General features: G+C 41.9%; 1 protein-coding gene across 1 annotated transcript; it reads right to left on the reverse strand.

Annotated features, from left to right (window-relative positions):
* Positions 1–8,520: 8,520 nt before the first annotated feature.
* Positions 8,521–25,706, reverse strand: PATZ1 (POZ (BTB) and AT hook containing zinc finger 1; the record flags this gene model as incomplete). The annotated part of the gene is made up of 6 exons (XM_010155584.1): positions 8,521–9,134; positions 10,973–11,110; positions 16,712–16,883; positions 19,211–19,279; positions 22,494–22,557; positions 24,910–25,706. Coding segments are annotated over 6 exons (1,656 nt in total), but the record flags the coding sequence as incomplete, so codon positions are not given.
* Between the last annotated feature and the right edge of the window lie 8 nt (positions 25,707–25,714).

Here is a 25,714-nt window from a genome sequence, read left to right on the forward strand (position 1 = left end):
GGCTGCTCTTGACAAAAACCAGCATGCACTTTTGAGAAGAGAAAGGGAAGCTGTTTGGAAAAATGCTGTGATCTCCTCAGAGAACACACAGGTCTTTGAGTGAACAACAGGAGCCTTACTCCAAATTACTCATCTGTTGTTTGACCCCAGGCAAGCTTCTCCCCCAGCTTCCCGTGTTAATGCTACCTATGTCACAGAGGAAGAAAGGCTCAATGCCTGCAAAGTGCTTGGAAAGCTTCAGATGTGCAACACATACCTTACAGATGGGAAGGGGAAGGAATGCAATACATGGACTGGGACTCAAGGGGAAGGAATCATGAAGAGGGTGGTGCATGGAAAGTCTTAAGCCTGGAGTTCTACATGTGTAGTGCTGGCTGAGATGAACAGTACAAACAAGCATTAATGCAGGAAGAAAAACAGGAGAATGTGATGTGTTGTTTGGCTGGTTTTTTTTAAGGTAGAAAAGTACTTTTGTAGCTTTCTTTTCTCGTACTTCACTGTTGTGCACAGCAGTAACTAGCAAAGCTAAGCAGGCAGATAAGCCAACATTCCTTCTTGTTAGAGAATAAAAATAATGGTTTATCTGCCCAAGAGAAACGTGAAAAAGGCAGCACCCAAACATCTGGACATTTGCGTCGAAGCGAATAAAGATTTCTGTTCTCCTATCTGTTCAAATTAACTTCCAGTGGATTGGACAGGGTTGTTAAATAGCCTTCTCCCAGTCTTTCACTCACCATGGAAGCTGGTATCACAGTGAAACAGAAGTGATAGCCCAAACGTCTGCTGTTTAAACTTCACTAATCACGGCATATTATCAAAGGAAGAGTCTTGATTCCACTGCGGAAAGTTACAGAGCTGCGCTTAAACATGCACAACTTCCAGGTCCTGTGGAAAACGCACCACCCCTAGGTAGCACAACCGCTCATTAAAGCAAGCGAACCGACAGAAAGGCGGTAAGGTTATAAACTTGCACACGTGAAAAAAACCCCAAATCTCCGGTTTTGGAACTAAGATTGGAGTCATCAACATAAGAGCAGAGCCCCGTTTTGTAATGGGTCTCTTTGTAATTCAGCATGTGAGCAGAGAAGCAGGGACCAAACCTTCCAGCAGAGCTACTAGGGTTTCCTCCTGAAAGCGCAGGATTCATGGACATTTACAATGCAGAGCTCTCACCTCTGGATTTTATTTTCTTAGCTGACCTGAAAGCAGATAAACCCATTGGCTCACAGGCTCTGTGAAAGCCGTCTCTTCACAGGTGTTTGCCTGAAGGCTGTGGGAGGATTGTTTATTTGGGGAGGTTGGCCTTTCTTTCCTTTGTAGAAAGGCAAACCTCTTTATTTTCCCTCTGGGCTGCGCAGGGCCATGCAGAGCTCCCCTTTGTCGTGACACTTACATATGCACTCACTTTTTTGCATCTCTTGACAAAAGCAAAGACTCCTTCAGCATGCTTACAGCACAGGGCACAGGTCCGCTGTTACTTCCTTCTTGAGTTTGCCATTCTTTTAGAAAGTTAAGGCTCAAACTGGTAACACCACAAGGAGGCAAAAATACTAGGAAGGAACAAAGACTTAGTAAAGCTTCACCTCATACGTATTTCTTTAGAATATCATGACGTTGAGTTGGAACACGGCACATTTGACTCATGACCTAGCACCTGAGGTAGGCAGGCCAGAAGCATTGCAGAAATATATTTACATATCCCGAGTCATTTTTATTTCACTGCCTTCCAGGTATTCAGTCAGGGCAGTACTGAATTTCAAGTAGCTACTCGTTACTCCATCCACTTAGGCTAAAAGAATGTAAGAAGTCTTATCGCACAGAGCCAGACAAAGGATTTTCTAGTCAAAATAAAGCCGTCCTGATAGGCAGTGTTGCAACCTGCCCATGGCACTATGGGGTTTTATACAGGGCTGTGGAGATGGGCAAAGGCAGGAACCATCTCTGAAAAGAGGAAGATTTCGAGACAGGAGAAATACAGGCTGTCTCCCTGTGCACTCATGGTCTCTACTCTCCGTCTCCAGGAAATGAATGCATGCAGCCTGCAGAGTTTCATTCTCTTTTGGTTTATTACTATTTAAAAATTCAGTTTTTGTATCCCCCTCTACAGAGGCTTCACCTTCCAACAGAACATACAAAAAATACACACAATAGAAAAAAAAAAAAAGATAGGTAGGTAAGTTGCTTTATACAAACAGGTCCCTAAGAACCCAAAAAGGCTAAAACAGGCTCGGTTTCAATAGAAGCAGGCCCATAAATAGGCAAGAGACTTCATTCAAGTAGGGAAGGAGTCATCCATCCTCACCTAAGATCCTTTCTTGCTCACACTGAAGACAATGGGAAGATTCCCAACAACTTCAGTAGAAGCAGGATTGGGATTCATCAGAGCCAATGGCAAACTTTTCTGCTCCTTCCCTTCCAAGGCACTGTCTCTTCCATATGGCGTGTGGCCAGGGAAAAACGCCAGTTTTCTTGGCTCATCCCACACTCATGTTTCAGTTGTTCATTCTACAGGACATCTGAGAACAGCCTTTTATTTTCTCTCTTAACACTGTGCACTTGCACTAATTGCAGCAAACTTTGAGCTTACAAAAGTACTGAAGAGAAGTTCTGAGCCCAAGAGCAAGGCTTGGTGAATTCCTTAAGAGCCAGCAGTCCATCTGACAGCTTAGCAGAGGGCATGTAAGAACTGCCTGGAGAAGGCACCAGTTCGTAGACACAGCAGCCAAAGGGCTATTAGCAAGCATGAGACTGATTGACTGTGAAAGCACTTACCCAGCTCACTGTGTGACTGCAGGAAGCTCAAGAGCATATATGGCTGTATGAAGTGATCCCATGGTCCACATGGAACCCAGGAGCTGGGAGGGATTCACTGGAACATCAGTGAGACACCAGTTACCTCCCTCCTTCAGCACAGCTCAGCTCAAGGCACTTCCAGGTCTCCAAGACTGCAGTACAAGTAGAGAGGCCACCCAGGAAAAGCTTCATTCACCTAAGTCCTGAGAGCAGATCAGTAGTGCCAGGCAGCCTTTAAATTACTTTAAATACTCCACCTTTCAGGAGAAATATGACCAAATGTTTAACTCTGCATAGCACCTGAAGTCAGCAAGGCCAAACGTTTGCAGCAGAGTTCAGCAGCACAGCTGTGCAGCACAACTTGGTACTTCAATCTCATTTTATAGATGGGAACAAAACACAGGAGGAGGGTAGAGATGACACAAGGTGTTCGTTCTTTACAAGCAGGCGGTCATTACCCACCACCACAAACAACTCTGGTTTTTCACTGATGTGCTTTAACCCTTCCAGCTACGGCCACAACCCCTTACAGCCACGGTTCTGGCTCCTCTTCTGCACCACTCTGAAGTCATGCCACTTAATTATTTTTAAGTCTGGGTTTTTTTTTTTTTTTTCCTTTTTTAGCCAAATAGTTCTCTGGTTTGTTTTCTAGCTAACACAGCTACTTGCAGAGCTGTACACATCTGAGTAGGTACACACTGGTGTAGGAATGTGGGGGGGTGAAGGTGTCAAGCGAGCAGGCAGGAAGAGAATGATGCCAAGGTTGCTGCTGCTGGCTCCGGCCGTAGCCCAGGAGCACTGCCTCCGGCTGGGTCCCAGGCTCAGGGCTCCAGGACACACTGCCTTCTCACAGGGACACGGAGCAGCAGATCGGGCTGAAAGCCAAATCTGTTCCCAATGGCTCAGTTCGCAACAGCCGAAGGATCTTGTTTGGAAAAGGATGTTCACGATAAAAACACGTGACTCTCTCAAGAGACATGGGAATCTTCCAGAATCTGTTTTTCCCTTTTAAGTTTTCCTATTGGCTTTTTCCCCTCTTTGCCCTTTTGTTTTGTCTCTTGGGGTGGAACTGAGAAAGCATAAGCTCAGTGATTCGCTGCGAGCTTACGTTCTATTCAGTTAAACTCAGGTTTTGTGCCCAGGCAAAAGGTGAATGGTACAAAGCTGGCTTAATTTACGTGTAAATATTTGTAACGCTGTTACGGTATATTCGTAATGCCGAAAAAGCCAACATATTCCATGGTTTTGTTTGGCACTTGCTCTCAGAGTTTCTGCCACGCTGAACAATTTAAAATATCTGATCATTTTTGTGGGTGGTAAAGAAAAACCTTTCCTGTTTCACTACTTAAAATTTTTGTAGCTGTTTTTTTACTTTGTCCATTTATCTCTCATGAAACCCAACGAGAGCTCTTGCTCTCCATTCATTCTTCCAACACTGAAGTCTGGAGTTCCTCTGACGTTTACTTTGGCATCTACTTCCTCAAGCAAGCACCTTAAAAAAAAATTAAAGCTGAAAGTGGTACCCCACTCCAGACTCAAGACATAAATTCAGGTATTGATTTCTAGGAACAAAGATTTAGTGAAAAAACAAGACACTAAAGTTACAACAGAGCCTACAAAATCTAGGTTAGCTTTCATACTATCAATTCAATTAGTTGAGTTAGACAGACATTCAGTTACACAGCTCTTCTATTCAAGTCATTCCTTACTGCCAACGGCAGTTGAGGGAGGAACAATAATTTCAGGGAATACCTGGGAAACAACAAATATTCCCTAAGTCACTGACACTCAAAACAGGTCTAAAATTGTGACTGGGCATTTGCAATTATTTAAAAGATTGGTAGGAAGACCAACTCCACACCATCTTATAGTTCTAGGCTTTAAAAAACAAACAAAACAATCATCCCCCCCAACATATAATACTTTGCCCTACTATAGTTAAGGCACTGGATTGAGAGAAGGAAAAATCTGTGTTCAATTTCTGGTTCTGCTATCAACTTCCCACGTCACCATGGGCAAATCACCTACGACTGAGAGCTCACACACACCACATTACCATGCATCAGGTGAGCCACACTAGTAAGTCTGTTTGCACACATCTAACACATGACAAATGCAAGGTAAGGTCACTTCATTTAACTCTGTATGGAATAAATTTGCATTACATATTGCTTTACCTTGCATTTGCTCTGGATTAACAGTACATAAAGATAAATTCAGGCAACAAAAGATGCCTGATGGTTAGTCTGTGCCCCTACATTCCACACAACACTTAAGTATGCATGCAAGTGGTTTTTAGTCCTTCATCTTTATTTCACTCACTCCCCTATAAGCATCTATTCCTTTCTTGTCTACCTTCAATGTGTAGATCATAAATGGTTGAAGATGTTTTCACTATACCTAACACACAAGGTCAATGCCTCAGTCAGGGGTTTAGGGACTCCTATAATACAAAGAAATACTACAACTGATTATCTAAATTTGTATGAACTCAAGTTCCCTTCTTGGCAGAAGGGTGCACTGACTCAAACACTGGATTGCAGTCCCACCAAAGAAGATGATGAGGAAAGGAGGGCTGGCCCAATGAGAGAACTACCACCCTTACACTGATAGGCCAGTTACAAATGTAATGGAAACAAGTGAGGTTGCAGCTCAGGGCATGGTATGTATTTCCCTTTGAACTCTGAGGAGGCTGAGTTTTCTGGTTGGGTTTGCCTTCTGTCCTACCAGAAGCAGGCATTTCCCTAAGTACCAAACAAAGTGCGTGTAGATTAAATCGCTATCCAGAACGGAACAATATGCCCCCAAAGAAGCAAAAAGCTCTGAAAACACACCACTGCTAAAGATCTGCCCAACCTACTGTTGGCACTAGTCTGCACCAGTCTCTTGTGTTGCTGCAAATCTCTCCCATTTACACTTGAACGATCTAGAACTGTCATTTCAGGACTGTTAACTTCCTGCCCAATTGTTTCCCTGTCCATTAGACTGAGAAGTAAGTAGCTTTCATTTAGTGTATTCATGACAACCTAGTAAGCATTTCCTTTGACAAGCAAAATGCACTGTTAGTGTTTTAGAGGGCTTCCTTTTTAGTTCAAGGCTTTTCATTTGTTTCATCAGGTCAAATGTTCAAAATTAAATTCTGAAACACACGGCCAAAATAACCCAACCCACAAGTACCACTAAAGTCACTGGAGCTAAAGGTGGGATGAAAATATTCTACAGTCTGGACTTGGCTTTTGGAGCTGAAGTTTACAACTGGCTGTGCTAGTCTCTGTGTGCCTATCAGGGTGAGGAACATCAGGGACACAAAGTTCTTATATCTCTCAGAATATAGCCTCAATTCACCAGAAATTTTCCTGGTGGCTTAAATAATTCCTATTAGTAAATCAGAGTGACTGCAGTTGCATTTGCTAATTCCAGTGAACTGCTATGCTGACTGGAAAGCCTGCTCAATCTTGACTTGCTTGGCAGCTTACGAGGTTGTCCCAGCACGGTCTAGATTTGGAAGGTATTCTAAAATGTTTTGTTACCTTTCCTAAAGGTCCTGTTTCTACTTGTCAGCTAAGCTTACCAGTACAGCAAGAGCAATTCCGTGAAGCTTCAGTTTTAATGTGGGTTGGTTTGTTTGTTTGTTTTTCTCCTTTTAAATGAGACTCATACCTATTCCAGGGATTCTGGGGGAAGATGAATGGAGAACATGTCCTTCAGTCTCCCAACACAGATTAATAGCAAGACATCAAGTCCACTGCAGCATGCTCTCAATTTAGAAAGTGCTGGTGCTATAAAGAGAAAGCCATTGATTATTCATCCTGGGTTTATAATACTCGAGAGCAAGTACGAAAATGCAGCTTCTTACAAGAGAAAAGCTGGGGCTTCTAAGGCTGTAGCATTTAGAACATCATTCCAAAATCCACAGACTTCCAAAAGGCTCTATAATTCTAACATAGATCCAAACCAGGAATGTGTCTTATTCCAGTTCTGCATTAGCTGCAGGGTTTGGATTAGGAGCACCTGGGCAACGTAGTTTGTGGCCCAACAGCACTTTGTGGCTGCACTGGTACTTAACAGAGACACACATCTGCAGGTCCTGGGCTGAGGTGGTCTGTCCTGCTCCAGCACTGTATTCACGGTGGAGACAGCTATTTTTCCATAGAATGCAAGTTTGGTGTGGGACTTGGGCTCTTCAGAATGGCCTTTCTAGAAACATTCAGTACACACAGCAACTCAGTTTACCACATCACTGCTTAAACCTTTACTCATCAACCCTCACAGCAATTGTGATGTAGAGAAAACTCTACACAGATGGGAAATTAAGGAGTAAATTCAGGGAGCTGTCCTGTGTGACCTTGAGCATCAACAGCAGAACCATAATTATAACTCAGAGTATTCCTAACTCCTAACCCCGTGTTAAACAACATTTATACCTGGATTGGGTACATAAGACCTTGACAAGTTACATGGGAGGAAAAGGAAGGTGAAGAAAGGACATTATTTCTGCACAAGTGGTATTTTCAGATTAAATGGAACCTCCAACAGCCTAGAGCCCAGCTTCTTTGCATCTTGTAATCAATTCCTTTTTCAGAGATATGCTGTTTGCAATTCCCATCTCATAGCAGAAACCCTTCTTCTTTGGAAAAGAAAGGAGTAAGACTGGCTTTTGCAAACCTGACTCGAGGCAGATCAGGAGAGCACAACTGTAGCCAAAAAGCCCAGCTCACTGAGAATAGTGTAGAGTGGGATTCAGGTCTTAGTTACTGGCTCTCATTTGCACACCTTTTGGACAGGTGGCTAAACTGCTCAAAAACCAGACGAAACGAGGGGATGCAAAGTAACATACTAACTTCTTTAATAGAGTCCAATCCAATTAAACCAAAACCACTCTGTGAACCCCTGGGTTTATTCACACTAAACAAGTCAGTGGTACATAGTGTTAACGCGATAGCTGATCGTGTTTACACCCTAGGTCCCCACATGAAAAATGAGCACCAGTCAACCAAACTGCAATGGTATTTTTCCTTCCTTTTTTTTTTTTCTTTTTTTCTTTTTTCATAAAACTATCTTTTTCATAGACTTAAAACAATCAACTAGCCAAGTTATTAATTATGGTACATCTAAAAAAAATTAATACTAACCCTAATGTGACTGCTGCTTTAAGAGTGCTCTGTGTATCGCCTTAGACTGGCTTTTCAGTAGCAATTCACTACAACAGGTCCTAAAATAATAATAATAGAGAATTAAAAACCTGACAGCAAGTTTAAAGGCTAAAAGTAACAAAACCAACCTGTTCTGAATGGTGATTTTTCTCAGCAGTTCAGTCCTGCTGCAGCACTCACAGCCTCACAGGTGGCAGAAGGGGTTCAAATTCTCTCACCTTCTTTTAAATTTTTCTGGTTTATAAGGACAACTGCATTGTAACCTGCTAGGTACCACGGGGCATTTTACTTAATGTTATATTCAATAATGGGTCAATAATGGGTCTGTTTTTTAAAACTTACTGTTTCTCTGGGGTAGGTTAGGGAAGGTGGGGAATAGAGAGAGAACAAAAGCATAGCTCCCTGTAGCTGTAGCTCCCCAGGTGCCTCAGTCACTAGGACTGTCTCATTCTCAGAGCAGTGCTGGCAACTTCTGTTTATTCTAGAAGATCACGAGGAAACACCAGCAGCAGCCTCTAAAGCTCCTTTTGGTGTTTTAGGCCATGTCTCCTATTCAAGGTCACCATCTTCTGTCATGTACCAGCTAAGAAGCATTTTCTCCCTCTCTCCAGTGAAGGTTCAAAGGTGGGGTAGGGCATGAGACAAAGAGGGAAGCTAAAATGAGTAAGAAATTCTCAGCTATAGAACCAAATTTCATTATTTCCTCTTTCATTCACAGCATCTTATCATTGGAGCCAGACTGCTGCTTTGCTTTGTTGAGATCCAACTGATCTCACTTCCCCTCTGGCCCCATTGGTTGCTGGTCGACCTCTGGATCCACTAGGGATGATGCAAATGCTGACTGGACGATCTGAAACCCAAACGACTCCAGGAGAGACATGTTCTGTTGGGGTGAAAAGGGGGATCCTAGGGCAGGACCGAGGTCCCCCAGTGGGCCACTAAGGGCCCTGACGTGAACTTTCTGTATGTGTTTGTTCAGATATGACTTGGATCTGAAAAAGCTGCCACATTCAGGGCAAGGGTACTTCTTCTCTCCTTCTGTCTCCATTTTGTTTTTGCTGACCGCCATCTCACACGAGAAGGACCCGTTGGTGCTCTGTTTCTCAGGAGTCTTGAGGTCACTGGTGTCAGAGAGGTCTCCGTACGAATCAGAACTCTCAATCGGGTCCGAATGTGAACATTTCTGGCCTTCTACGGGAAAAAGAAAAGAGAGAAGTTTTCAGAATCTCATCTCCCGAAAAAAGTATTTAACATGCATTAAAATAAATCGTAGTGGTTGCCTCCCGGTTTCATTAATACCTGTCATGACAGAGTAATACACACTTGTCATCACAATCCCTCAGTGCTAAAGCCCTTGCTGGTAGGTCCTCTTTACAAACCACTGGGCTGCTGTCAGAGTAACATCCAGCTTTTATGATGGATTTGTCATGATACTGAATGCAACCACAGTGGGTCTCTGGTATATGCAACACTCATCTGAGTCCCAAAGATGTCTCACAGCGTTTATACCTCAGGGACTGTGAAAGGATGGAACCCAATGATGAGTTGTTAAGTGTGCAATTCACTCCCACACTTCTGAAATATCATTGATATTTTGGGGGTGAGCCTAGAGACCTAATAAAGTCTAACAGCAAGGTGTGAAGAAACCTGGAAATACTCAGCAAAACAGCAGTGAGGTAATGCAATTTAAGAAGTGAAATTCCACTTATGTCTTGAGGAACTCTTTTTTTACAAGCCAAGTGCAATGCTGTTAGAAGTGAACTTTATAATCTAAAATTGTTCCATCTTTAAATACCGTAGTGTGAAACCGGAGAGAGGTTAGGAACTCTATTTTAAGTCATCTGGATACGTATCCTGGCAAAGCCATTGGTATGTTTGGAGCATTCCCCATTCTCCTCTGGCATAACGCCAAGGAAGTTTGTCCACACTTTGCACTCAGCGCATATGAATGAGCGTGGGAAACCCAGACCTACTCCCTAAACAAGTCCCTGAATACAAATAAGCTGTATCTCCTATTAACTCTAAAAGACCAAAGGACTGCTTGGCACAACCCAAAAGACAGATTTGCTCTGGACTCGGCATTACAAACCAAACAGGATATGCATGAAATCAATACACCACTGGGCTGGAGTAAATCTCTTGTCAAGTCAGCACACCACCCAAAACCAAAGGGCTTCTGTAGTAACTCTATCAGGACTTCAACAGAAAAAAACTGTAGCTTTCCGCTGGCACAGACTTTGTTTAACCCAGACTGTTTAAGCCTGCTGTGTTCTCCTGGGCAAAAAAAAACCAACCCACAACCTAACTTTCTGGGACAACCATGGTTTTGAACAATTTTCTGATGTTTCAGCTTCAGCAGGAATACTGACCACTCAAACCAAGAGGCAAAAAGCAAGCTATTCTACACAGATTAACACACAGCTTTACATATTCAGAAGTTAAGGACTCTTTAGCTATTCTTACAATAGTACCTTCCCACTCCTTGCCCCCAGAAATTAAATGCAAGTTAAAACCAAAAATAACAGTTCTAATCACCCTCCACCTCTCCTCCCCACCAAGGGCATTAAGAAGTGTAGTTTAACTACAAACAGTTGCATGGATGACTATTGCTTTCACCACTCAAGAATCTTCATCAGCTGCATTCTGCAGCTTCCCCTTCCTTCACCAGAATCAGAAACATGGTTTGACTGACACCAGATTCAAGTATAGTGGGACTAAGGAAAACCCTCAAGGCAAAATTCAAATACTGACTGCTCTTAGGAAGATGGTCAAGATGAGCTAACGTGGCTTTTTCAATCTCTAAAATCAAAGAAACTGCCAAAAATTCATGTACCCTTACATGTCCATCCCCTTCCCCCAGACTCGTTAAACTGGCTGTCCTGCTATGTGACGCTACGTAATTTCTCTGCATGTCCCTAAGCATCTCCCCTGTCCTTCCTTCCCACCCCATCCTCATGCCCAGCCCCGCATCCCACAACGCAAAGTTCTGCACAGAGCAGCAAGGTGCAGAGCAGCGAGTCTCTTGCCTTTGATGCCATAGGTCCTGACGCAGTGGAACGCTGCTCCCCCATTCGGGATGGACTCCTGGTGCCTGGAGACCTGGGGAAGGGGAACACCGTGGTGGGTTTTAACATGGACCTTTAAGTAGGAGGCAGAGGAGAAACCTAAACAAGATAAAAGGAGATGAGATCCTGCCACCAGCAAAGACACGCATCTGCCTTCCCTGTTCTTTTAATCTTTCTCCCTATTACAAAGCTGCCACTCTCCCAGCTTGATGGCTGGTTACCTACCGCGCCCTCAAGCAGCACTCCTAGTGGATGCAAAGCACACCCTTCGTTAGGCTTCATCTGCTTTTTGGAAGCCACAATTAAAGAACAGCCTCCCTGAGAAACAAATCCTATAAAACTTCCTAGGAGAAACAGCAAGAGACATGTTATAAAAAGGCACCCATGTCTCTTCACCCTTTTTGTACCATTTTATTTATTTTAATTTAAAATTCCTTCATCATCTGATAATACTTTGGAAGACAGTTCAAATTGGTTTATTTTATGCTGTTCAGATTTAAAGGAGTGCCATTGCCAGTGCACACCCCTCTGAGGAGTGTCGTGTGCTTTCCCCTGAGGTTTCTAGCATTTATATGACTCCTAGAAGGCAGAAAGCTAAGCTACTGAGTTTTTAAGGTATACACTTCTGTTCTCTAGTAACTTTTGAAAAACATTCCCTCCATTCAGCTCATCCTGAGTTTTAAAAAAACATAATAAACCTCGTATTTTATCTGCAGTTAACAAAAAAAAAAGGTTAAAACAAAGTTTCGGTATTTCTGTTAGCTCTGATCTGTAAACCCAAAGGACTGAAATTAAAAACATATTTCAAACAACCGATTTCTGAACAAAACAGTATTTTACATTCATGCATGTGCTTTTTAGAACTGTTTTTGAAGTCTCACAAACACAGCCTTTTCCTTTAACGCAATAAATTACCTCACATATATTTTGGAACGTTTTTAAATTCAATTTTAGTACGAGTTGCAATTAGTACCTTTGGACCATATAGGAGGGCACAGGGAGGACAGAGTTTTACACACTTCCTAAACAGTAAGTCTATCAACAACCATCTTCATTTTCTGTTACGTTTCAAACAGAATATTATGGCACTTTCACATTAGAAATGTTTTCCTTTAACAACTGAGAACACAAGTTTTACCATCACAGAGTTACATGTTCCCTTTCTGGATAGGGAAAACCCAAGACTAGATTTTTTTAAACCAATGCAGCATTTACAGCACAAGCCCTTGCAAGAGAACTTTCACAGCAATGCTTCGCTTCGCATTTGAACAGATACTGCTCTAAAGCCATTTTATAGCGATACAACTGCATTTACATTTGAGGATATTTAACAACACATTAGGAAAGATGCAAACCAATCCTGGCACACCTCTCCGGGGTGGATTTTCTGACAGCGGCTGTTGGTTTCAGGTGCTGAACTTAACAATGAATGCAGCTTTACACTAGAGTTCCCTGTGCCTACCCAAGAGAAGATCCCTCTACACAGATGTTCCTTAGATGCCAGGATCCAAGAGTACTCAGGGGTCACTAAGACTTATACGTACAGGATCTGCAGAGCAAGACAGACCTCCACAGCAACCTGCTGAAGGGGAAAAGGGGCAGGTTGCTGAGAACGAGAGAGTTACTGCAGACCCCTGAGCTGAAGACAAAAGTACAGAAAAGCAGGTACATCACGGCTGAAGGAACCAAGAGCATATGACTCTCAAAACACAAGGGGGCAGAATCACCTAGGCCAAGTCATCCAGGATGTAAGGATATCATGCTCTGAAATAATGCAAGACCTACCCTCAGACACAAAATGCTGTACTGAACAGCTTACTGGGCCACAATGTTTTTCCAGATAGCAAAAATTCACTATAGACATGGAAAGAACGAATGTTTGACTGGTAGAGAAAAGGACACGGAGCACAGATATAATGGTGACACTTCCAGCTACAAGGTACTTCCCTTATTTCATACATGTGTCTAATAGCCACATGCATGCTGAGATAAGCCTCTTCATGCAGCAGCACGTTAAAATCTCAATGCCAACCATTAAAAAAGGACTTCATACAGATATTCAGTGTTTTTCTGTATCACAACTGACACAGGAAAATCTGAAGTTAAAACCTCTGCTATACAATATTTTCCCTGAACTCTGCAATTCTCTTTGTACATTGTTTTATATAGTGAAAACTGCCTGCAAAGTGTGTTCACTCCCCTTGATGCACTTGGCAGATGAACATGTGAGTCATCAACTTCCATCACAGCAGTAAGCATGCCAACTGCTTCACAGGAAACTGTTTAAAGTGAGATTGTCTTGTTGTTTGGTTTTATCTTTTTTTTTTCCCTGAAGCAATTAGCACTGGCCTTTTTTTTTTCCCCCCACCAGACCTTAATTATGAATGCCTGTCCTAGGAAGATGGGGGATTCATGGACAACATGCTTTACTTTAAAAAATGTCTTTAAAAACAAAGTCAGGCTAGTGCAGAGGACAGAGTGGCAGTATTTTTTTTTTAAGAAGGAATGTATTTATTGCTTTACCCACACACATCTCTCAACTTTGCAGAGCAGATTATTTCTTTCATTCCTGAGGAACCGACATTAAAAGCATGTATAGAGAGGAAATGATCTGCTTTATATAAATGGGACCTATCCCTTGATCTCTCAGATCATCTGCAAGGAGACAGACTATAGAAATACTTGCAGGATGCTCCTTTTTAAAAAATTCTAATTTGGATATCGCTAGAACATCTGGAAATGTGTCTTGCTTTAATCAACTCTGTATCCACCATGAATATACAAGAATTCATCTTATTGTAAAAAAACATTTCCATCTAACTTGTGATTAGAATATTTACCCTTGTCCTACCTCATTTGATTCCTGTGAAACAAACAATGCCTATGTGTCTGCAACAGAAAATGAATCTTTTGAGTTGCACATGTTACTACAAAGTACCAGTTCTAGACTTGCCAAAGTCATTAATCTCCTAAATTCTTTGAAAAAGCCCACACAAGCAAATAAAGATCCTGAGGATGGTAATAGACGATTATGTAACAACAAAGCAGGAACAGGTCTTTCTCATTTAAACTGCTTAAAGAGTATTTGTCTTAAAAAGTGAGGATTGAGGATTAGTTTTCTTAAGCACATTTTAGATGAATTCTTAAAAAAAGAAGAAAAAAAACCCAAAACAAACCAGAAAATCTCTGATTTAACAGTATTTAATTGCTTCCATAATTATTCTAAGCATAAAGACCCTAAGTAAGAAAATAACCTAGAAAAAACATCAAACAACAGATAGTAATTTTTGGACATTATACTGCCATTTTGTAAAATAAATAAATAAAACCAGCACGGCAAACCAGTGGCTACTGCTTTCAGCCAGGTACTGAGTTCCCCACCTCCTAAATCCACTACCCCTTCAAAAGCACATGAGATACTAGATTAAGTGCCACAGAAACGCCCTCAGCCTGACGGGATGAATCGAGGGGTTCTAAGCTCCATATTTAACACTAGGATATGTTCAGCTGTGTAGGAGTCACTGGTTCATCCACTTGGGATTTTTTGGTGGAGCAACATCCGAAATTCTCTCTACATGCAGCTTTAGGATTCTTGCTTGACAATTACTATATCCAGAGCTAGAGCTAGCTAAGTTCCAGTTAGAAAATACACCAGCACGTTAGCTGAGGGAAGAATAACCCAAAATCCCCCCGCACAAGCATCACAGCCAGGGCACAGCTGCAGTCAGGGGACAGTGCGTAGCTTCTGACAGCACCAACGCCTATCAAATAGATGTTGCTAATCCAAAAATTTTCCACTACACTTCATCTTGCCAGGCACTATAATTTAAGAGATACATATTTAAACCAACGAACATCACAATTTCATTTTAACAACACTTTGGATTAAGAATTCTGCTGTCATGGATCAAAAAACCTACAATCAAAATTCACAGCACATATCAATGAGTTCATAACACGGTTGTTTTGTAACTTCCCTTTCCTATGAATGTGAACAATGGGTAGATATTTAACGACAATTGACCAGAATAATACATTTCGTACGTGCTGATGTAAACTGAGATTCTCAGCAAATTCTGACAACACATATGAAATACACAAACTGTAAGAAAAAAGCAGTTACTTCAGGTGTGCTGTACCACAGGTTCCCTATCCTTCTGCTGAGAAGTGTGTATTTTATTTAAATTTCCACCGCAGAGTGAAACCTGTAAAATGTGAATAAACCATGTAGTCATTTCATTGTTTGAATGCCAGATCTGTCTTTGTCACGCTGGCTGGATTTCCAAAGAGCTGCAGTGACACCCAGTGGCGGTTAAGTTGAAACTCAAGTTTACAAAACGAGGCAATTCCTCCCAACCCATATGAATTTCTGTTTGGCACCATGTTCAAATGAAGGAGAGCAGGATTGCACCTGGATCTTGGATAGCGTCTTCTTCCATGTTGTTACCACAAAAAAAAATCGGGATAAGCTTAAGCAGTTTTTCAGAAGATAGGCCAAGCTTCATTTTGTACCGTCTACCTGGAGTTTCAGAATCTGATGATTTTCAGCAGAGATGCCTATTCCACTCAAACCGTTAGCATCACTTTCAGGACTTAACAGTTCAACTGCTGGAAATACCTCCCTCACAATCTAATGCCTCTCATTACTCATCAACTCCTAGTCATCCAAAAGCTCCTGTACAGCCCCCAGATGAAATCAGAACAGCTTTATTCTCTCAAACGATTTCACCTCCCTTAAATTAGAAAAGTGAATGCACATCAAGAAAAACGGCTCACTAGAAAAAAACAGATCCCAAAACACAGCAGTGATCTCTTCCTGCACCTGATAGGTATGTACACCTGTGTGAGCCAACAACGTATTCTGAAGTTGTGCATTAATCATTCAAAAAAGAGACATCAGTAAGTCAAAATTATTTTCCAGCTTGCCTTACATCCCACAAGCCCTGAATTTACTACTCTCTCTAACTGAGGAGTACCACAGGCACACAGAAAAGCTTCCAAATTTCTTATTCATATGGTTTAGTTTTAGGTAGTCCTGCAAGGAGCAGGGTGTTGGGACTCAATCTTTACGGGTCCCTTCCAACTCCAGATATTCTAGATATTCTATGATTCTATGAAAAGCTGTATCTGTACAGATAAAGGTAAAGCACATTTCTAGAGCTCTTCACAAAATTTGTTTTAGAAATGTACATTAATACAAAGCAATTTCTTGGGTTAGGAGGGAGAAGCAGCTTGACTCTACTGCTGCACCAGGAGGTTAAGCAAGACTGATAACATCATGTAGATTTTTTTTATGTACAGTGCATCATTTTCCACTTGGTGTGTATTTCAAAGATTATTCTTCCACACTGAATGCAAGGACTCAGGTCTAACCAGGTATAGAAAAATAAAGGTGCATGGTGAATAGTGGCAAGGCAACATACCATGGTTATTTTATAGGGATCTGGCTAGTTAGCAAATAAAATTCTTAAAGCTGTCAAGAAACAATTTGCTTCAGATTTAAACTGAGCTTCTTCAGGAACTATCAGCCATGTAAAAAGCCAGACCATCACTTTCAAGGGTAAATATTCACTAAGAAAACAAAGAATACGTACACACATAGGGCACAACCTCCTGTTGCAGAGAGTCACGTAGCCTTATAGCTCCCCCCCGAGCATCGTCCCATCCCACTGAAATAAAAAAAGACAGTTCCTTCATTACCTCGGTTACAGATAGTGCAGAAATTGCTTGGTCCTTCACTGTGTTTCTTCAAATGATCTGCCATATACGCTGCTCGCAAGTACTTCCCACACACCTGGCAGGGAACTTTGTCTTCATGACATGCTAGGTGTGAGCGCAGTCGGTCACGAGTGGCAAAGGAAGCATTACAAGTCTGCAGGTATAACGAGAACCACGTGACTCACCAACTCTGCTAAAAGCACTATACAAGATATTGTCCAATCTACTTAGTACTGTTTGAATACCCTAGACCCTGTGCAAACACACAAATGACACGATGCACGAGCCACTTTTCCACAAAAAGAAATTCTGCTCACCAACATACTACACAAGATATGATGTTACTACTCGGAAAAATTCAGAAAGCAAGAAAGCAGCTCTAACATCCTACAGACAGTAAAACTTACATCAAGATAGAGTTTTAAGGACTTAGCTCCTCTCTGAGGATGAAGATACTAAAACCTGAAGTATTATTTAATACAAGAAATAGCCCAAACCACTTCATTCCATGTATAGTAAATTCTGCCATGTGACTGGGAATTACAATCACTTTAGACCACTCAAAATGCCCTCTCTGTTACCTTCTTAAATTTTACTCTTTGATCTGATCAATCTAACTTCAGTACACAGAATCCCTTTGGAATACAAAGACATACAAACAAAGCATCAGAGAATTGGCTGGGATGAGAATATGATGAAAGACAGTAAAAGAGCCATCCTGGAACCCACGGTAGGAGTGCAGACAAATTGTAGAAGTGAAGCCTCAGAACTGAGCAGGTATCAAAATAACTGCATGACACTGTAATCTGTTTATAACTTACCCCTGATCAAAGTATCATATTCCACTTACTACCGTGAAGCAAGCTTGATTTGGCATAAGATAATATTGATTCTACTTGCCCACTTCCCAGACATAATCCATATGATGAGTGAAGGCTCCCTCCCAAGTTTGTAAGCACAGCAATTGGCAGGCATGCACGTATACAGCCTGCTACAACAGCCTGCCAGTTCTGAAAGGCTTGCTCTCGAATGTGTGGAGGAAAAGAAATCACCAGCAATACACTGTACAAGTTATTGAAGATATAGTCTGAAACCACTGCTCACAAGTGCAAGAGGACAAATGCAAACATACGCTAGAATGACCAGACCAAGCAGGCAACAGTGACATTCAGGAGTGTATGGTGTTTTGCCATACCACCTTTATATAAAACAACGCAGTTTTAAGATGTATAACCAGAATCCCTTAAGAGATAATATGAGGCTATTAAGTAACTTGGGAACTGGATATATTCTGTCTTTTCAGTATCAGCATGTAACTAAGCAACTCTTCCAACAGAGATAGACTTTAGTTAAAGTAACAATCCCAGAAAAATTATAAAATTGTAACTTCGAATATGTGAAACTGATAATGCAGAAGAGGATAACCCATATAATTTTATACGATTTAGTTAATCAAGAGCTTCATCCAAAAAACACTGACAGCAGCTGAGAAGTACCTATCAGTTTCAACAGGCTTTACGCTCGGTCGATCCTGTGAGATGCTGAGGCTACTCTGCAGCAAGCACAAGGCTTAGCACCTCAGAGGATCAGGACATCATGAACTTAAAAAGACAACAGCGAAATTGTCTGGGTTGCTGCAATACACACAGTTTAACTAAACTCATCAGACAGAGATTCCAAAACTACAAGTAGTTCAAGGATGTGTCTCTTAATCTTCACATGAAAGATTTCTCTTAATTTGAAATCCCAGTACACAGCGCTGAGCAAAACAGGGGCAGCTTTCACTTACTAAAATGTTCTTAGAGGTAAACACTTATTTAAAGCAGGATTCCAGCATCGATACTAATCAATCCAGTGGATATCAACTAAAGATATATAACTAGATAATCAAAGATGACAGCCAAGAGATCCACCCGTAAGCCTAAAAATTGTGGGCCACAGTAAGCATCCACACAAAAGCATGGGGAGTGCATCAGCTGATGAAGCAGACCAGAGACAAACCACATAAATACAGGGATGACAGAGGTAAAACCGTATCTGTCCCGTATTGAACTTATCCAGTTGAAAGCTTAGGGAAAGGCAATAAAAGCGTTTCTGTGTTTGATTTCTCTTGCTGAGTTGTGCCAAGTTCACCTCTGGATAAGCTATATAGCAAATATATCTGCAAAGAAGCTTAAAAAAACAAAAAATTAAGTCCAGTGGAGAAAGCAAGAACCAGTTTAGCTGAATCATAACAATGGGAGACAGGACTAGGTTTAAAGAAAACCCCAAAGTTAATATTCAAATAGTTCATATTTATAAAAGGTATAGAGGGAAAAAAAAAGTTTCATTTTACAAAAGATTGAAGTGCTAAATATTTATCATTAATTGTTAATCAGAGAAGAAAACTCTCCAGGGCTTTCCTATCAAACATTGCACAGGTATATAAATAGATCAAAAAGAATATATATAAAGTTTAAAAAAACATTGTTTAAGAAATACCTCTTGAAGGTTCAACTTTTCTATGGATGTGGATGTCTCTGAGCTTATTCCATGGTGGCTGCCATTTTCCTGCTAATAGGCAGGAAGTAAGAGAAATTAGGACAGGAAGAAACTCATTCTGCATTGAAATCAATGGGAAAAGCACTGGACTTGGGATGCCAATTTTAGGTTTACTTCAATAAATAGATCTTTGTCAAAAGTTGTGCTTTAATTTAACCTGCATTTTTCCCTTTTTTTTAATTTAAACTGCCAGAAGAGAATAACCTGTCTCGTCTCTGAGAAGGAGCAAACTTCTGTCTTCTCTCCTTCTTTCATGTCCACAGATTTTCAGATCACCATTTCCTCCCAAACTGCTGCCTAACTTTCATACCACTCCCACTCAAAAGCCAACAACCCAGCTTCACCCCTTCCCATGACAAGTTAGCAAACTGAGCTATCCCGTTATGGCCAGAAAACTGACTTACCCCATCTCCTACATCCAGAACCCAACTGTCAGATCAAAAAAGGAAAAAAAAAAAAATCACCAGTGCAACAATCCAGGGGAAAAGATCCAGAGTGCCATTTGGTGTCTTGTCAGGACACGAAAGCAACTTCTTGGACCCGATTTCTCAGCTCTGTGGAGGCCTTCCCTATTCGGAGTCTATTTTAACAGCAATGAAAAAGCTGGAATCAGGTCTATGTCTGGCATCAGGTGCTACAGGTGCTGGAACTTATGATAGTTTTTGAAAGACTGGTGAAGCACAAGTTTATTTTAAGGGGGTGAGTGCAGGATTACATGCTGAGAACTGAAAACTATAGCTGTTGCAGTGAAGTTCAGCTTAAAATTGTCCTGCTTCTTGTAGTTTCATTTCATTTATTCTGAAGTTGGGTTGACACCTTCATGTTTTTGTTCTGATAGTCCAAAACAGTACCATGATTCCACATCAATGAGACATTAGATATCCACTGATCTGCCAAGATACCTGAGGGCTCATGCAAATGGCCAGTGGATTTTTTTAAAATCATAACAGCACCACTTCCAAGAATGTCATTACGACAAAGGATTCTGGAAAGCTTTTCTGTTTACTGACAGAGTACTTCTCTTTTGCAGTAAACATAAACAAAGCATGACAATAACAGGAATTTTCAACAGGAACTCAGATTCAAAAAGGATGCTTGATGCTGTTCAGGCCACTCTCATGGGAGCTAATTGCCAAACAAAATAATTGGAAAAAAAAGAATGGAAAGTGGGGAAACAACATGCCAATATTAAGCTATTTTCTTTCTTAGCGGACAGATTCTGTTTAGATACACATCAAGGAACAGAAGTGTTACTGGTTATGAGACAGTCACAAGCAGAACTTTATCAATTTATACATCAGCTGTCAGATTTGAAACAAATTCTCAGTGTGATAGCATCCCTTCCATGGTTTGTACCATGTATATCTGACCTGTGCATACTTAAGACTTTCTAAATCTGACAGGATATTATGAAGCATTTTTGCAAAGACACACAGCAGTCCTTTAACTCATTTTCTACACCTTAAGATTCAGGAAAAATTAACTTGGCAGGGTTAAGCAGTCACAAATCAAGATCAAACCAAGCCTAAAGGACATCCTCAACTCTGTCTTGATGCTAGAAACCTATAGCCTATACCTTTTAACTGAAATGAACAGTCCATACAGTATTACGGCATTTTAAACAACACACAGTGAGAAGGACTGTTCTTAGAAACTGCTACAACAAAATACATGTGTGCAAGGAGATGGAGCTGAGCTTGGCTGTACATACAACCTAAGCGGCCACATTTCTTGACGTTCTCACTTAGTGTATCCTCTGATTCAGACTTACAGGGCTTGTATTTAATATTCTTAAATCAATCAGAAAGCTATAAAAAAAAATTGTTAGGTGTCAGCTGGTAAAAGACTGGCAAGTTTCTGTTTGTGCTGGGACCTAAACATTCGATTTTGCACTTGCACACACATACCTGCTTCTGGAAAAAAATTACAGTTAGCGTCAGTTCATCCACCCAGACCCCTTGCTATCTCCAAATTGTGAAGTCTTTACATGAGTGGAATTTTCCAGTTTATATAAATCTATAACCCCTAAATCACCTTAAGCAGCTTAAACCAATCTAAGGCTTTATATAGGGTATGCAGTTAAATCAACGTGAAGGCTCTATGGCCTGATTTTCAAAGGTGCTGGGATTCCACACGTCATATGGAGGTCAACAGAAAACTTCAGATGGCTCTGTATGTCTGAACAACTGTTCACTGGATTTTAAAGTTGCAAAATGTTTCCAAAATTCCAAAATTTGGAGGAAACACAGGAGAGGTGCATCAAGAGATGGGGGAAAAAAATGCAGATTGGGAGGCAACAGTCATGTAGGACTAAGTTCATGAAATGTGGTTAAAAATTTTAGAAGAAAAAAAAATCCACTGACCTTCACTGTCTTTAAAGGAAATGAAAATTACCTGCTCTGGCTTTCTTAAAATAAATAATTAAATAACTCTTTCTTCAGAGACTGAGCATGGAGACTGTCAGTCCAACAGTCAACTTCAGAAGTTTGCCCAACAACCATGTGAAGGCAGTGGGTGATAGCGAAGCTGATTCCCAACTTTGGTTTTAATTAATACTTCCAGGCACCTTTTAAATCTCTCTACAAATGAATTACAAAATATCCTTCTTGATTTGATCTGTCAAAGCCTAATGAATAATTTATGATCTGTAAAAAACTATCCACAACATTATGACATTGTATTGCAAAGGATACCGTGATGCTGTTATCTGTATCTCCCTGGGACAAAAATAAGCTTCCAATTTTGCTCAGTGCAATGTTCTGAAGGCTATGTGATAAAAAAGCATGTCTTGGCAAGTCATGATAGTTTACCAATTTTATTTGAAATTGTTCTTAAAAAAAAAGGTCAGCATTGGAGCCTTCTGTTGGCAACAACTGCAATAAAAAAAGGGGAGGGGAGCGGTGGAGGGAATCATCTGTGACGCTGACTCTAAGCCCAGGGATGAGGTGGCTGGGTAGGAGATCCAGGGTGAGACTGGGATAGAGCAGTAGGGAAGAACATCTGGTAGAAGGGAGGGAGGCAGGAGGACCAAGCTGTAGATGGCACAAGGGGCTGGGGGACGGGAGGGATGTAAAGCAGCTGTCACTGTTGAATGCTGTTATTTACAAACATTTATCCCAATTCACACACATGGTATTTTTACTGACACTTCGTAATTGTCTGCACTCATAAATGCAATGCCAAGGATCACCCACACACCAGTCTAAACCCCTCCAGCTCCTACCTGACACTTGTGAGGTCTCTCTGAGGTATGCACCTGTTTGATGTGTCCATTCAAGTGGTCTGGCCTTAAAAGAAAATACACATAAGCACACTTAAAACAAATACTAAAAATAAACTTACAACTTTAACCAAAAAAAAAAAAAGAGAGATAAGATCCCAGTGGTGGATCTACCACAAATGCAGTGATATTTAACTTTCCAAGAACCAGATCACCAACCGCTGGGACTCTACCTTGGTAAGCACCCTCTCCAACTTGCTAAAAAGCCAGCATTTTCTCAGGAAGAAATGATCAGAGAGCACAGGAAACACAAGCTACGATTCAAGCCTGCATGTCCCCTTCCAAAATCCTATTTAGATCTTGACAATCAGGGCACTCTGATTCACAGTTGCTGAGTATTTCAAAATCAGACCCTTTCGGTTTATGTCCCAAACACGGATGTAAGAAGCCAACTTCAAGCACCGCTGTGCAAAAAGACTGACTCGAAACACTGTTGCTGTGACACAATTTCCACCGGCAAGATGAAAAAATCCTGTCCTAACTCACAACCTGGTGGGGAGACTGCAGTAATACAAATAGAGGGCTCTGAAGGTCCCAGCTAGAAGGTGCAATGGAAGAGCAAATTATTACTGAAAAAGTTAGATCATTCTTCACGATCAGTAAAGCCTACTTTGAAGAAGAGAGGGCTGAATAGCTGCAGATTTTCCTAGTGGGAGTTTCTCCTAGTGGGAAGAAAGCTTTTCATTGTATGAGGCCAAAACTGCTTGGAAACAAGTTCTCCATCCTCTCCTCCCCCAACTTTCCCGCTGCGCCAATGGGAGGGCGCGGGATGGAATTCACGCACTGCGGACAGAGAATAACTGAACTTTGCAGGCAGGCTGTTAAACCTGATGCTCCAGCAAGCGGGCGGGAGCGGTGTAACCGGAAAGACTGGTTGGAGGTCCTTCTAGGTACCTCAAGCCTAGCAACCTCACGGGCTGCGCTAGTGAATGAGGGAAAGGAGACTAAAATTAGACATCGTGCTTCCAACCTCCTGTGGCTGCTCCTGCGTCTGAATACGGAAACTTAAAGAGTCTCTGCTTTTCACTCATCCTTGGATTTTACAAAGATGCGTAGACGTTTCTGGGGTTTTCTTTGATAACAGCTTTCCTGCCTGTTCACATTAACTTACTGGGAACTTAACATCTATGTTTCACTTTCCCTTGCTGACAAAAACCTTTCGTACAGCAACAGCAGAAATCTTCAAGTGTGAATAAAAATAGCAAAAATTGGCAGATGATCCCCGGTAGCACTATGATAAGAAAAACACTTTCACTTCTAGCTACAGATGAAGTTTTCATTTTATGACTTTCCATCGCTAAATCTGCAGTCCTGATGAAGATGCATCCCTAATTATTGCCGATTACCAAAAAAAGTCTACATTTTCTGTTTATTTCAATAAGAAAGACCCTCCATCAAACAGAGAGCTAGCAGGGGCACAACTCCTACAGCTATACAGATGGGACAATTCTAACCCTACTAGCTTTTTGTTTTCCCTCCTGTTAGAGCAAATCAGCTGCTGTAGGAAACCGACTGCTGCTACAAAAGTAACACAGAGTGTGCGCATCCCCCTCCCCCCACTACTTCTGGTCTCAAAGCGAGCATCAAACTTCCAAAAAAGTTTCGAATTCGTTAACTCAGACTACAAGATACCACTAACACGACTACGTGTATCAAACTACTTATTAAATTAACTCCCACAAACAGCGACAACAAAAAATCAGCAACATTAAATGCACAGATCTTACGTATGTTGCAGGGCAGAAACAGGATCCCCTTCAGAAGGATGTAAACCCAAAGGACACAAAGATCATGTATTAAAAGATACTTGATGCTGCAGCCTTTGAAATCTCACCTCTTCCTTCACATTTGGGTGATAAAAAACATTACGAACTAAGAGAAATGAAGGGAAGTTAAGAAAAAGAAAATTTAAAATGGATACGAGAAAAATAATAATCTTGAGATGTATTAATATTTTGCACTTCAACAGCACCTTCAAACTACCTACAAACCAGGAGGCTCAGGACACCTATGTGAGGTAGGCAATTATTTCAATACCCATTCCACAGAAGAGTCAGTTGAGGGAGAGACTGACTGATTTGCCCAAGGACACGCATCCACCAAGCCTGGGAAGATGCTGGGAATGTTGCCCAGAAGCCAGCCGACTCCCAGTTCTGTGTCTTAATTACTTTTAAACCCTTTCAAGAGACTGTAGAACAGCATCCCAGTGGAAATGATGGAAGTCTCCTTTCTCGAGACATTTTAAAATGGAACAGTCAAACTATCCTAAGCACAAATTGTTCTTGTTTCCCAAGGGACAGGGAAGACAACTTCCTAGGTCTCTGCTTGTGCCTACGGTGCTTGTTAAGTACCCTCTTACCTGGAGAAGCCTTTTCCACAGCTCTGGCAGATGTAGGGCTTTCCCACAGAGCCATCGTGAGATCGCACATGATAGGACATCCTGTCTTTCCGCTTGAACCGTAAGCCACACACCGGACAAGAATACGGCTTCTCGCCGGAGTGTGACAGCTTGTGCCGATTTAGATGGTACACGTCCCGAAAAATCTTGCCACAGATCTCACAGGCCACCTGTTTCCTCGTCCTGCTTCTTTTTCGGGGTGCATCAGGGTCATCCTGACCAGGGACACCGTTTTCACCCAGTCTTGGGGTCGGAATGTCTATGTAGCCCAGCTGTAAGCTTGTCACCCCGTGTTGAGCCTCATGCTGCCGAAGACGATTAGCATCTGTAAATACTTTCCCACAGAGGCCGCAAGGCAGGATACCAGCCTCTCGCAGGCCCCCCGGGGTACCGAACATCATGGAGTCCAACAGATTGGCTTTACGGGGACGCCCTCTGCCCCTCTTGGTGCTTAAAGTGGGGGCACTGGCAGCAACGTTCTGGAAGGGCGAGGCCAGCAGCGGTGGGGACAGAGGTCCTGCCACCATGGGCAGGCGGTCCACCCCCTGCAGAACAGGCAGGGAGGACTGGGCAGCAGTGAGCGCGGCCCGCGCGGCCTCGTCTTCGGGCATGCCGGCAATGCCGTTGCCATTGGGTGCCAAAGTGGCACCGTTGGTCATGTCAAGAGGGAAGCCGAGGTCAGCAGCCCCCGGACGGAAGAGCATAATGTCGGGGCGCGCGGGGGGCACGAGGATCTGCACGTTGGACTGCTTGATGACCTCCTGGC

The sequence above is a fragment of the Eurypyga helias genome, unplaced genomic scaffold (genome assembly GCF_000690775.1).
Source record: "Eurypyga helias isolate BGI_N326 unplaced genomic scaffold, ASM69077v1 scaffold13990, whole genome shotgun sequence".
Taxonomy (NCBI): domain Eukaryota; kingdom Metazoa; phylum Chordata; class Aves; order Eurypygiformes; family Eurypygidae; genus Eurypyga; species Eurypyga helias.